The 14,361-nt window shown below is 55.0% G+C and overlaps 1 protein-coding gene across 4 annotated transcripts in view; it reads right to left on the minus strand.

The window, feature by feature from the left end:
- Nucleotides 1–14,361, minus strand: part of SMG6 (SMG6 nonsense mediated mRNA decay factor) — a 90,086-nt gene that overhangs the window by 40,159 nt on the left and 35,566 nt on the right. For 3 of the 4 annotated variants that reach the window (XM_077312574.1, XM_077312577.1, XM_077312576.1), the window contains exons 11-12: nt 7,116–7,232; nt 5,223–5,382 (exon numbers count right to left, since the gene is read on the minus strand). In XM_077312574.1, coding sequence (XP_077168689.1) covers nt 5,223–5,382; nt 7,116–7,232 — 277 coding nt within the window. The remainder of the gene's footprint in view (nt 1–5,222; nt 5,383–7,115; nt 7,233–14,361) is intronic. The other variant, XM_077312575.1, reaches the window with a different exon arrangement.

Genomic DNA, 14,361 nt, shown 5'->3' on the forward strand with positions numbered 1-14,361 from the left:
TTTTTAAACAGAGGCTGGAGAGCCATCTGACGGAAAGGCTGATTCTGTGAAGGCTCAAGGGTTGCCAGGTTACAGCGGATGAGCGATAGGGTTGAGAGTGCCCTGCATTGTGCAGGGGGTTGGACTAGATGACCCAAGAGGTCCCTTCCAACTCTATGATTCTGTGGGAGTGAGGAGTGTGAGTTTCCTGCGGCTGAAAACCAGGGATCCCCAAAATATTCCTTTTCGCACCTGAAGCGGTCTCGTGGTCATGGACGACATGCGCAGCTCTGATCCTGACCGTCCCCCCCCCCCCTCCACACTGGCAGTCTTCAAGCAAAGGTTGGAAACACACTTTTCTTGGATGCTTTAGGATGCTTTGGGCTGATCCTGCGTGGAGCAGGGGGTTGGACTAGATGGCCTGTGTGGCCCCTTCCAACTCTATGATTCTATGATTCACATATATCGTCAAAGTCCCTTGGAAAGGTCACGGCCCCTCACGCTTGGCTACTCTGCTTGGCCCTGAGCGCAGGCTTCCTTCCTAGGCCCGAGGAAATGCCTGCTTCCCCATGCCTGGTGCTCCAGCAATGCCACATCCTCTCTCTCCCCCCCCCCCTCCGCTCCCGCCGGCATCCAACAGGAGAGCGGAGCGGAATGCGGCCCGTTTCCACCAGGAGGACTCCAATCCAGGCGGGTGATAAATGCACTCCAGCGCCAATTAGGAAGATATATAGCATCACAACGCGAAGGTCTGGGCAGCCTGGTGAGGCGCGGAGGGCTCTCCAGAGTCCCAGCTATGTTTCCCATTATGTAACCCTGGTCATGGGCAGGCCGCCAGACTCCAAATGAAAAAGAGACTCTGGCTTGGCACGGCTTCTATTTTCCTATCCTCATTCAGGGTCAGCGGAGTGTCATACAGCTGCAGAGAAAGCTCTGGGGATTAAACCTGGGAAGGGCTCCAAAGACGGAGACCCGGGTTCAAGTACCAGCTGAAAGCAATAAGCCAACTGCCAGAGCTGTGTGGGGCTGAGCTGAAACGGTCTCAGCACCGAGGGCTCCTGGGAAACGACCGCCCGGGACCAGAGGAAGCAAGGAGGAGCGACACAGCTGGCAGGACGCAGTAGTGGCTTGGGGTAAGGGGTGTGTGTGTGTGTGTGTGTGTGTGTGCGTGCGTGTTTGTGCGGACAGGAGGCTCCCAATCCGCACTGCGGCACTAGAATACAGACCCCCCCCTTCCCGCTTCCACCCCACCCCCACCCCCACCAGAACACAGCAGAAGGTGCTTGAACCTGAAATGGTCAAGGAAGGGGAAGATGCGTCAAAAGCACGCAGGGGTTAATTCCTAAAGCAAGAGGTGCCAGAAGTCGCGCCCTGGCAGTTCAGCCAGCGAGTAGTGTGTGTGTGTGTGTGTTTGTGAGTGTGTGGGGAGTCATCAACTTCAGCGGTGCACCCCACATTCCAGTGCTGGGCCCAGGCTCAGAACACAAGTCCCAGAGCTTAAACCCGGCCCTGCTCTCACTCCCCCCCTCCTTCTATCCATGCTCACTACTTGGCCTAAGTTCATCACACCTGCATGCAAGACCCGGGAGTGGGCAGGAGGCCTGCTGGGGTCCCGGGGAGCCTGGGAGACCTCCCCCCTCCCCACATAGAAGCCTCCTGCCCAAGAGCTGATGAGGGTGGAAGGGAAAGAGTTTGGGGAGAGAGGAAAACTGGGGAAATGCCTGCTTCAGGAAGACGGGGGGGGGGGAGGAGGAACCAGCTGGCCTGTCATATCAGAGAGGCCCTGGGTGCGAGTCCCACCTTCTGCCAGGGCTTGGGTGTGTTCCCTGCTCTCAGTCTCAGTTCCCAGTCTGGAAAATGGGACGGAGGCAACTTCCTCATGTGACTCGCTCCCCTCCCGCGCTAAGAGAGGACGCCGGGAGTCGGCCAACTGACCGCCATGTCAGTGTGCTCCAGGTTGGAGCGCCTGCCCAAAGATGGGCAACGGTTCACATGAGCAGGCAACAGTCCCCACCCACCCGGAGCAGCCAGCAAACACAAAACAGACACGCTCCCTCTCCCCAAAATGGGGCCCGGCACTTCCTGTGTGAGATTTCCATTTCCTCAGCCAAAATGAAAAAGCAGCAAGAAGTGGTGGCAATAAAATGGGGAAGAGGGCCGGGGATGGACGGATATCCTGCCAGCTCCATGCAGGAGGGAGCCCGTTTTTTAGCTGGGTTATTCCTGATGTGTCTTCCCCGTCCCCCTGGGCCCTGCCTCTGGGGGTGGGGGCCAGAAAATGCAAGCTCTGGATACGAAGAAGGCCAGCATGCTCAGCTGCTGCTTTGGGGGAGAAGTGTAGGGGGGGGTTCCAAAAAGATGCAAATAACCACACAGATGTAAACAGCATTCAGCGAGAGCTATTAACCCCTTTGAGTCCCCAGTGTCTGCATCCAGGCTGCCATGCCTTTGGGAGAGGGTGGGGCGGAGTGGACTAAGGAGGCACAACACTTCCTGAGTGGGAACGCCAAATGCACCCTTAAGCCTGGGTGTCTGAGAGCCAGCATGGCACAGTGGTTAAGGGCTGCGGGCTCTAATCTGGAGTTCGACTCCCCACATGCAGCCAGCTGGGTGACCTTGAGGTGATCACAGTTCTCGTAGAGATGTTCTCACAGAACAGTTCTCTCAGAGCACTCCCCCCCTCTCACAAGATGCCTGCAGTGGGGAGAGGAAGGGAAAGGGGTTTGTACACCACTTTGGGACTCCTTCGGGTAGCGTAAAGCAGGGTGCAAAACTCCCAGTTCCTCTTCTTCTAGAATCAGGATTTCTGGACAGAAAGCACAGGACATGAGGGTTTCAAATGAAGAAAGAAGAGCTGACGTGGGGTTTGACTGGACTCGGCCTGAGGAATCAGAGGTTCAAAACCCTGCTCCGCCATGAAGCTCATGGGGTGACCTTTGGCTAGGCACACTCTCCTCACCTCTTCACCTCTCCATGCAGCCTCAGGACAGACTGTGGCTTGGAAGGGTGTGGCCTCTACAGCACGCCCGAAAAAACTGCCCAGCCGGCTCCAGGAAGTCGTAAACGCTTCAATGAAGGAAGCAGTCTTGGAACTCAAGGTGTCCCCTGGGCACGCAAAAGAACTTAAGGAAGGTGGATGTCTCTTTTTTGGGCCCAGTGCTCACAACTCTGGGATGCTTTCAGCCTTTCTTAGAGGAGACCAATATCAGTCCATTTTCAATGGAGTGGCCTTGCTCTCTCTGGCAAATGAGCTTTGCTGGCAACCTTACAGATGCTCACCAGCTTTGAGAACCGCCTCCATCGGATTTGTCGGGACAGGCCGGCTGAGCGAGGTATCGGGGGCGCCATGGTCCAAATTGCTTCTGTATCAGGAAAAGTGTCCCAGGGACAGCTGCTCCGCTTTGCCGCATCTGTACAGAGGACTCCCGCGAGGCCCCATCTTGTCCCCATGTGCCGTTCCATATTTACAGGAAAAACCGCACGGAGAGATCGCCGAGAGATCTGGGTCAAAGTGCCACCAATGTGCATGCAACTTGTTAGCGATGCTGCAGCATCGTGCCTAAGGGAATGGGGCTGTGATTCGGCAGGTGCCCCGCTCAAACCTCACCTCTGCCACCAACTCAACCAGTGGTTTCAGGTGAGCTGCTGCCCCCCCAAATGCATTTGCAATACAGGGATATTTGAACTGGCCTACCTTGGAGGGCAGTTGTAATGATTACAAGATAGTACGTGTAAAGGGCTTTCACAAGCGTTATATAAATGTTCAGGATTGTCAAGACAGCACCCAATGCCATTTTCCCCTCTGAGTTCACTGCTGTAATGGATGTGGCGGGGAGCCAGGTAAGGGCCAAAAAAGGGAAGCTTAGTCTGGAGACAACAGAGTGGACTGTCAGGGAATATAGAGGCAACCTGTTCCTGGTGGAGATGTGCACTTGCGCTTCTGGAACATGTTTGTGCAGCATTGCGTTGCTATCAGATTATCATCCAATGGAGGCCCAAGCCTCTTGCACAGCACAAAGCCCCTGCAACCAAGCTGGGGGGTGGGGGGAGCCCACAGTGGCTGACCCTGGACAAGCAAGACTTGTTCGGTTATCCACACACCATCCGTTCTCTGCATGGGCCATTTTGGACGACTTCAATTTGTCCAGACAGCGGCAGCCAGATTTGTCTGGCTCCCCTGCAGAGTTTTACCTTATCTCGTTTTCACAATGTGCTTTTACAGACTGTGCCGTGAGACAACCTGCCTGTTTTCTGACGCAGTGGTCCCCAACCTGCGGGCCGTGGCCCGAAGGCCATGGCGCCGGGCCGCGGCTCCCTCTCCCCGCCCCCCCCCCCCGCAGTAAAAAACTTCCCAGGCCGCAAGCTTGCGGCCCGGGAAGCTTCTTACCGTGGGAGGGCGGGGAGAGGGAATCAGGGCCAGGCCGCGCGGCTGTGCGGGCACGGGCCGCGTGGCTGTGCGGGCACAGCCCGCGGGCGTGGCCTGATGAGTGGGCGTGGCCCGATGAGTGGGCGCGGTCCGCGTGGGTGCGGCCCGATGCCCTGCCGGTCCCCTGCCTCAGAAAGGTTGGGGACCACTGTTCTGACGGACGTCACAGGAGAAAGACATTTTAACTAAACAAGAAACCAACCTTGCAGGGCTGTTGTGGGTATAAAAGAGGGAGAGCGCGAGTCTTCAGGAGCTCCTTGTAGGAGGTGAGGTGGGGGGGAGAACTACATAACGGACAGTAAGTAACTGGACAGGTAAGTAAAGGTGATGGAAAGTGATGTCAAGCTGCAGCTGACTTATGGTGACCCTGTAGGGCATGGGTGGGCAAACTGTGATGCTCCAGATGCCCATGGACTACACTTCCCATGATCCCCTGCCAGTTGGCAGGGGCTCATGGGAATTGGAGTCCATGGGCATCTGGAGAGCCATAGTTTGCCCACGCTTGCAGTAGGGTTTTCAAGGCAAGAGATGTTCAGAGGTGGGTTTGCCATTGCCTGCCTCTGCTTAGTGGCTCAGGACTTCCTTGGTGTTCTCTCATTCTAATCCTAACCAGAGCTGACCTTGCTCAGCTTTTGAGATCTGAGTAAGGCGATTCAGGTAAGTAAATATAAAAAAGAGATTCAAAGAGATCCCCCTAACACAAGCAGACACACAACAGGGCAGCCAGACTGCCCTTGCCTTTGGGAGAGGACAAAAGGATAGGTGAGGCGAGAGGGAGGAAGGGAGTGAGGCACAAGGCCTGGAAGGACTGACATACGATCTAGGCAGCTCCAGAGCGCTGGGCGGGGGATTCCAGGTGTCTGAGTAGCCGAGCATCCAATCCGACCAGACCTTGATGCTGGGAAGAAGCTCCTTGACGTCCTGTGGCAAGGAGGAGACTTTGATGTCACCTTCAGCAGAGCTGCCCTGCTGCCCTGCTGCCAAGAGAAAGAAAAGGGAGGCCTTGTTACGGGTCACGTCTCAGCCAAAGCTCCTCACAGCCATCTGCAGAACCTTCTCCACCACCTCCTCCCCCCTCTCCCTCTTTCTCTCTCTCCGATCCTCATCTCAACCATCTGAGGCAGAGCGTAACCTGAGTGCACAAGACCAAGAACGACACCCCTCCCCTCCCCTCCCCAAACTGGGTGCTGTAAGGAAAGATGAGGAGGGCTTGAAAAGTTAAGGCAATGTGTTGAGTACGACAACTCTTCATATATGAACACACACAAACCTGCCTTAACCCGAACCAGGCCTTTGGTCCGTCAAGGTCGGTATTGTCTACTCTGGCTGGCAGCTGCTCTCCAGAGTCCTGGGTAGAGGCCTTCCTCATCACCTGTTACCCGATCCTTTTTAACTGGAGATGCTGGGGATTGAACCTAGGACTTTCTGCATGAAAAGCACAGGCTCTTGCACTCAGCCTCCAATAGGCAGCACGACAGCTTTGACAGGTCAGGGGAAGCCCAGAAGCCCTTTACCCTTTTCCAGAAAACTCTGTCCCATTTCTGAGCTCCAAGTGACTGGACAAGAGGGAGGGTTGGGCACCAGGGGGCAATGTTAACTGGACTGCCCATTCTTCCAGGAGCGGATCCAGGAAAAAAAAAATCTCGAATACTCAGTGTGAAGCATGCTTCCGGTTTCAATGCACACACCAACACCTGTTTTCAAGTTTCCAGAAGTCTACAAAACACTAGCAGGGGTAGTCAACCTGTGGTCCTCCAGATGTCCATGGACTACAATTCCCATGAGCCCCTGCCAGCAAACGCGTTTGCTGGCAGGGGCTCATGGGAATTGTAGTCCATGGACATCTGGAGGACCACAGGTTGACTACCCCTGCCTTCTAGCACATGATGCCACGACATGAGCACTGAAGACAAATCCTGTAACCAGACCAACTTAGCCTAAATAAACGAAACAAATCTGCACGCCTTTGCTTCTTCTGTGTCTAATTCATGGGGACGAGCAAGTGTTAAATACTAATTGTGCTACCTCCATCCTTCAAATCTGGCATCGGCGATTTCGCCGGGCATCTTTGTGACTGGAACAACTAGAGAGTACTGTGAATGCTTTTGAAAACTCAAGCTGAACTCTGGATCGACTAACAAATCCTGCACTTGGGTGGGTGGGGTGTGGCTGCAGGAGGCCAGAATACACACAGCGGCAGAGCCCGGGCAGCCTTCCATTTAAACAAAGCTGGGAATGAAAAGCACCCAGATCAGAGAAGCTCGTTTATCTGTTAACAGGCAGGAGAGCAGAAGTGTGTGTGTGTGCGTGTGTGTGAGCCTGCAGGAATCTGATGCTCAGGTGCCAAGATTCACTGCCACAATCTGTAGTGATGGCCTGTAGGGTGTACGGCATCACAAGGGAAGTGGACAAATTCACGGAGGAAGGGAGTTCCGACAGTGACCATGAGGCACGTTGATTAAATGTGGCCACCGTGTTCAGAGGCAGTCTACCGCTGAATGCCAGCTGCTGCAAGGCAAAGACGGAAGGCGGAGTCTTGGCCTCACAGCCTGTTTCTTTGACATCCGGCTGGCCGCTGAGGGAGAAAGCTGCCACAGAGTTCTCCTGAAGTTCCCGAGCACAGCTAAGCAATCCAGGGACTCAGCAGCAGAGCAAAGCTGCCGAGCCCAGCCTCTCTGCGTGTGCGTGAATCCACCCCTGCCCTGCTTACCGAGGGAGGCTTCTTGCAGCAAGACGGTGCAGCGGTTGACTAATATGGCAAACATGGAGAGTCCGAAAGCGGTGGCCTGCTCCTGGATCACTGAGCGGCAGTCTTCGGCGAGGCACTCTGTGGGCGAAAGCAAGGAGCAGATGAGTGTTTAGCACCAGGACTCAGCCAGGCAGAACAGAAAGCAATCCGTGTGTGTGTGTGTCTGTATTCTGGTGGGCTAGCTCATGCCAGCTGTGCAAAGAATGCTGGATGAGGCAGACTTCAGTCTGATCCAGTTATTAAGAAAAGGTACATCTTGTGTCATAAGAAAGAGCAGGAATGAAGGAATAATGTTTGCATTTAATGTTAATTTATTTATTTACATTTATACCGTTTTTCCTCCCGAACGGAAACAACAAGGGGCTTATAACGCTGTTCTCCCCTCCTCCAGATCAACCTCAGAACCGTCATCTTACGAGCCAGGATGAGACAGCGAGGGACCCAAAGTCATGTATTGACCTTCCATGGGGAAGCAGGGATTCGAACCTGGGTCGCTCCGATCCTAACTGGGAACTAGCTGCCACACCACGTGGGTTCTTACTTCATCCAGCTGAGTGCTGCCTGGGTGGCAGGGATGCCAGCTCTGGGTTGCAAAAGTCTGGCGAGGGTAAGGTTTGGGAGGGGAAAGACCTCAGTGGGGTATAATGCTATGCCTTCCGAAGCAACTGTTTTCTCCAGGGGAGCTGATCTCTTTTACCTGGAGACTAGCTGTAATTCTGGGAGATCTCCACCTGGAAGCTGGCAATTCTACTTGGCAGATGAGAGTTCTTGAGACAGGGAAGACTGAAGTCAGCTTCTGCCCCCCCCCTTCCCCCAGTGGAAGAGAATGCTCTCTCTCTTGCCACACCCAAGCAGCAGGATGCTGCTACTACACCAGAGGGAGACAGGATGGCTCTCCAAGAAGGGCTCTGGGCAACTCTGGCTGCCTCATCCCTCTGTGTGTTTGGTTGGGAGGAACAAGCAGGAGTTCCAGTTGGGAAGGGCTGGCTCTGCTAGGTGCTCCGGTTGGTGAAGCGCCGAATCCACCCGGACGTGATGAATGTGCTGAAAGAACAAGGAACGCGGACTGCTTTCCGGAACCAAAGAGAAACGGGAGGTCCAAAGCACTGGATGCCAGCCAACAAAGGGTGGCCCCAGGACAGAACGGCCTGCGGTCACCAACTAAGGCGCTACCAGCTGAGCCCTGACCTGGATAGGCCAGGCAGGACCAATTTAATGAGATCTTGGAAGCTACGCAGAGCCAACATTGGCTACTGTTCGGATGGGAGACCTCCAGGGATTCAGGTGGGAGATCCTCCAAGGAACACTAGGAGTCATGATGCGTGAGCAGAAAATAGCAAACCACTTCTGAATGTCCCTTGCTTGGCTGCCAGGCAATCCTCCGATCTCTACATACACCATATGGTAAATAAGTACCAGCAGGGTCTCAACCTCCACAGAAGAACAATGTGGAAGCAAAATGCAGCAAACGGCGAGGAGTGCAGCTAGCTGCAAAGCAACTTTGGATGCCGCCCTACTGCCATGACCGGGGGTGTGTCTGGCTAGCGAGTGAGGGATGCTTGACCAGAGAGCCACCAGGAAAAGGAACTGCCCCTGCCCCATCTTTATGAAGCAAATCTTCCTCCATTTATCTAAGACACAAGGTCAGATTAAAAAAACAAAAACAACTGACAGCATGGCCAGCTACAAATACCATTTGGGGGAGAGAGAAACTCAAGGAACTCCCAGGTTTGTAAAATATATGTTTTTAAAAACAAAATAAAAATACCCCCCACCACCATCACACACGCATTAAGGACTACACCTGAAGACTGATAGGTGCAAAGAAAGCACACGTTCCAGCAGCATGTTGGATTGCAAGCCAAACTAGCACCAAAAACTGGCGCATGGAGCTGGCCAACAGTACCATGGGAAGGATGGAGAGGTGGCAGTGGAGACAGGGGGAAATGGAAGCGCCGGGGGGTGGGGGGTTGGAAGGCAGAAGTGAAAAGAGGACCCCCCCTTCTGCACATGGATTTTTTGTAAATGTCTATTTTGACCGCTGAAGCCAACCCCCCCCCCCCCCCCCCAGCTTGCTTCTTTTACTGGAAATTGCTTGGCAGCTTTCAAGCTTACCTTGGCAGCTATGAAGACTAGATACCTGAAAGTGGCAAGATTCTTTAAAAAAACCCCAAAACTTCCAAAATGTCTGGAGCAACCCGTCAATTCCATCTTTTTGCAGACCTCGCTGCGCAACTACAGCCTTGCAGAGCTGGCGGCAACAAGGTCAATAACCATTTCAAAACAGAAAAAAGCATTGCATGAATCCTTTTTGACTTTAAAAATCAATATTTGCATTTCCCGCATCTGCAAAAGACCCATCGGTCTGAACGGCGACTCTTGGCCACTGTCTGTACCATGCAGCCATTCTAAAACCATCTGTCAGGCGATCCCTCCTTTAAGGCCGAACGACATTTTGCAAAACAGCAGGCGAGCTTTTGAGTTCCCCAGGACTCTATAATTTTGGATGGTCAGCAGGCAAAAAGCAGGGGTGAGGAGGACAGGGAAGAAGGAAGGAAGGAAAAGGAAGAAAAAGACACACCGGGGCAGGGTGGGAAAGCCCAAAGGTTGCCAACAGTGCCCTGCCGGGTGTGAATCAGGTTCTGAGATGCACCAAAGGTTATTGGGCCAGAGAAGCTGCCCATCCACCCACTCTCTTTAAGAGCACTAAGAAGAATTGGTTTTTAGATCCCGCTTTACTCTGCCCAAAGGACTGTCAACTCAGCTTACATTCACCTTCTCTTCCTCTCCGCACAACAGACACCCTGTGAAGCAGGTGAAGTTGAGAGACCTGACAGAGTAGCACTATAAGGACTGTGAGGAGCCCAAGGCCGCCCAGCTGGCTGCAAGTGGAGGAGGGGGGAATCAAACCCGGCTTGCCAGAGGAGAACCACTGAACCACTGCACCACACTGGCTCTCTAAAGCCAGCAGAAGTCAACCTGATGTCTCTGCAGCCCAGCTCAGAATATGTACGGCTTTTGGAAAGCAGACAAGCAGGAGTTCGACATGCTAGGGGACTCCCCTAGCAAGCAAAAAAGGAAAGAAAAGCTAAAGATTAACTGCTACAGATGCACAGGACACTCTCCCATAAGCAAAATCCCATCTGAAGAATTGAGATGGCGGAAATGTGCACTGCAGAGGGCTAGCCGGCTTCCCCCAGGTCAAGGCCAAGTGTAACTGAGCCAGAGGGTCAGCTGACAAGAACCGCTTCCATCATCCCTCGCTTAGCCCAGCGATGAGGGCCAGAAGGTGGGGTCAGGGACAGCCCAGCAGAACCCAGAGGAAAGCTCCGTACTCCCTGCCCTCTGGACGGTCCCTCATCTGGACCTGCTTGCTGTCCCCGTGCCAGGCACTGTTCCGGCCTCCATAAATCTACCTGGCTTCTCTTACGTAGCGGGAGACATTTTGGTTTCCAGGAGAACATAATATTCATGGAAAACATAAACCAACTGTCGTCAAAAGTGTCGGGGCTCAGGAAATGGAGCGGCCAGGAGAAGGCTGCCATGTGGCCGGATGTTATGCATTTCTAATTAGCGCGATACATCTTTCAGCGGCCGTGAGTGTCCTTTGCTGGGAAACGGAGAGCGCTGCCGTTGTTATTGTAACTGTCAAGGAGTGCTTAAAACAGATAATCTCCAGGAAAAGTGATAAACACAACCCTCCCCGCCAGGGTGTGCTGGACACCATCACCGGACCCTCCTAGAGGGCAGCGGGGCTAGGTCGCGAGAAGCAAAGGGAAAAGGCTGCCTCCGAAACGCAGAGGGCAAGGTGTGTGGGCGCACGGGCTGTCCACTGGGGCGGGAGAAGCAGAGATGTCAACGGCAGAGCTTCTGCTCCCAGGTCTGCCTGGACCGCCAACTGGGTTACAGAGTGCAGCCTGGCATTCTTCAAGCCAAAAAGCGGAGCTGTCAGGTTGATCCGAAGACACCCCAGTCCCACTCGCAGCCACAACTCCCCCCCCCCCCCGCCAGCACCCAAGCCGGAGAAGAGTCGCCCGGAGGTTCCTTTCCTCCCGCTTCGCCGTCCTGCCGAGGCTGGTGGGCCTCCTCCGGAGTCCTGCAGGACGTTTCCCCGAGCGAGTGGATCTCCAAAGGCCGTGCGCAATCTTGAACCCCGGCCTGTACGCGAAATATTCTGAGAAGATGGTCAAAAAAGAAGGCTTGACCTGAAGGCTGAGAGTTGGGGAGCAGGACGTGGCAGAGGCCCAGACCAGCCCGATCTCGGAAGCCCAAGCAGGGTTGGGCCCTGCTTAGGACTTGGATGGGAGGCCACGGAGGAAATCCAGGGTCGCCACGCAGAGGCAGGCAATGGCCAGCCACCTTGTAGACCCTCCTATGGGGAGTTCACCATGAATCAGCCACAGCTTGACACCTCCCCCCCCCCCGCCCACAGAGATCTGCTGCTGGTGAGGAAAGGGCTTGAAGGGCAGCCAGGCCGGTCGAGTGATACAATGCCGGGAGCCAGCTCTGGCTCATCGGTGACCCGGCAGCCGCTGAGAAAGACACCCCTTTCCTCCGGCTAGCGAGGCCGACGAGGCAGGAGGAGGCAAGCTGACTCCACCTGGAGGCACTCAGCAGTGGCTGCCCTTATCGCCGCTCAGACACTCGGGAGTGTTTGTCTCGTGAGTCACGCTCAGCCAGACGGTGCTGGCACGGCAACCCCCCGCCCCAGATGGCTGGGCTTCTGCAGGAAGTGGGCAAGAGAGGAGACCGATGCTCTCAGAGCACCGAGGAGACGCATCGGGAGGACGGCCTGCAAACCGGAGAGGAATGCAACCCCCCAGAACTGGGTGGGAGGAAGGACAAGACAGTCTCGGCTGGAGGGGGGGGGGGAAGGCTTTCCCTGCAGGCCCAGCACCAAGTGATTCAGAGGACATGCACCCAAACTCGCCACCCACCCCCGTGCATAAGTGGAGGGGGGGGGAGGGAGTTTGTTGGGGGCAGCAGTGAGAGGCAGGAGAGCTGGGACCAAAGGGTCAAAGAACTGTGAACAACACCCTGCCCTACAGCAGGTCTGAAACATCAGCAGATATTAAAGTAAATCTTCTCCAGGTGGGGACGGGGAGCTGTCTCTTAACAGCCCAACAGAGCCAGGGGTCACCGGATCTCACCGCTGATGTCTCCCGGGGAGCAAACCCACCTCATCCCACTGAGATCGGGAAGGGGAAAAGTTAACAGCTTTATCTCAGCCGCAAAGCAAAACCAGTGGCCTGCAGAACACCCAGCCCGGGGAAACAGGCCAGGCCTACGAGAAGGAGCAGGAGCTCTTCCTTTGTGGAGCTCACAAAGTTTCGAAAGTCTCCAAAGTCAAGCGTTAACGGAGGCCCTCTCTGCCTTCCGAACTTGGAGAATGTGTTGCTAATGATTTTAGAGACTCTGCTGGATCGGACCGGATGCTTCTTTGGACAGGCCTCCGCTCAAGTGGGAGAGAAATCATTAAGTCACCAATTTGGACATTCTAAGGGAAGCCTCCCGACTGGCAACTCGACCCCATGGATGGCAGGGGGCAGACCATGCCCAGAAAGAGCCCACAGCCAAACACACCTTGCCAAACGCCCGCATCTTCCTGCAGACTGACAGGGGGTGGCTGGGGGCGCTCTGGTCCTTGCGGTCCCCAGACAGACACTTCCCCTCCAACCCGTGGTCAGGGCCAGCGCCTGTGGATCCTGCAGGAGGAGGGGCAGCTGTCAAGATCTCCCTCCTCGCTTCTCAGAGCACATGCGGTTATGCTTGGGGAAGGGGAAGGAGGACAAGGTGAGACAAGCTGGAAGGTGGGAGGGGGGCATGAACGGAGCAGCACTCCCCATGGAAGCTATTAGATACTCAACACTTCATTTGTTTCTCCCACCCCCCTCCACCCCACCCGGGGAGCACAACTCCCAGCTCTCGGACAGGAGGCTCTCCTCTGACGTAACCAGGAAGCAGCTGCAAAATTAAGGAATCCCTCCTGACATCATAAAAAGGGTCGACGGTTTACAGGGGAAAGTATAAAAATTAATGACATATTCCCAGCCGAGGCTGCAGGCAGGCCTGCCGGAGACTTGCGCAGGATGCTGATCCGCGCAAGGTTGTGCTTCCTCGAGCGCTTGCCCAGGAGAGCCCCACAGGCCGCCCCAAGGTGGAGCACAAACGAAGCTGGCCTTGGGAGACGGGGGCTGATTCTAAGGGCAGCTCCAGGGCTCCACCCTGTCCGGCCCACCTCTCCCCAGGAGGCTGCCCTCTAAGGGACAGATCAGCTCTGCTCCGCGGAAGAACCTCGAGCCTGCAGGGCGTTTCCTGCTGGGACGGGAAAAGGGCACCGGTGCTAAAATTAACCCGGCCTCTTCCCGGAAGTATCTGTGGAAAAAGGCTGCCGTTTTTAGAATGTGTTATTCTCAGAAATTTCCTGAAAAGGCCCCTGAAGCCCAAACATGTCGAGAAGCCGTTTCCCCATGTGGCGGGACAGAAAGACGGTCCTACAGTTCACTGAGGACCGCCGGCGGGCTGCCTGGAGCTCTGTTTGGGGGCAGGGTTTCTCTAGACAACGCCCGCCACGGAGTGATCTGCAGGAAACGCCCGCATCGAAGAAGCGATTAGCAGTCTGCAGGTAGGCCAGAGTGGGCTACCTTGGGTAGCTGCTGAGTAGAGCTGCCCGGTTGAAGCAGGAAGGAGGGATGGATCCTACTTGGCCCATGCTGCTGGCCTCATTCTAAGTGAGCTGCAACCTAGACTCCCTCCCCCAAATCTGGAGACCGGAGGGCATCAAAAACCATAATTTATTTATTCGATTTCTTACCCACTGCTCCCAGCAGCGCTGGCTTGCAGCGGGTTACAATGGTAAAACCCCCACAACAATCCACAGTAAAAACTAGAAGCAATCCCCACCTTAAAATCTTAACCCACTCCAACAGCGAATGCTAAATCTCATCACCCCCCCCCCCAACAATTTTGCCATTCCTGGTACCCCGGAGGACTTAAGGAGGGAGATGCTTGCTGTCCTGGCTGAGTTGAGGAGGGGCCCCTGATTTAATCACTGCAGCCTCAACCAAATGCCTGGTGGAAGAGCTCTGTCTTGCAAGCCCTGCAAAACTGCTCCTTCAGGGCCCTTAGCTCTTCTGGCAGCTCATTCCACCAGGACGAGGCCAGGAACCAAGAAGGTCCTGGCTGAGACCAGGTGTACTTCTCATGG

The sequence above is a fragment of the Paroedura picta genome, chromosome 15, assembly GCF_049243985.1.
Source record: "Paroedura picta isolate Pp20150507F chromosome 15, Ppicta_v3.0, whole genome shotgun sequence".
NCBI classification, from domain to species: domain Eukaryota; kingdom Metazoa; phylum Chordata; class Lepidosauria; order Squamata; family Gekkonidae; genus Paroedura; species Paroedura picta.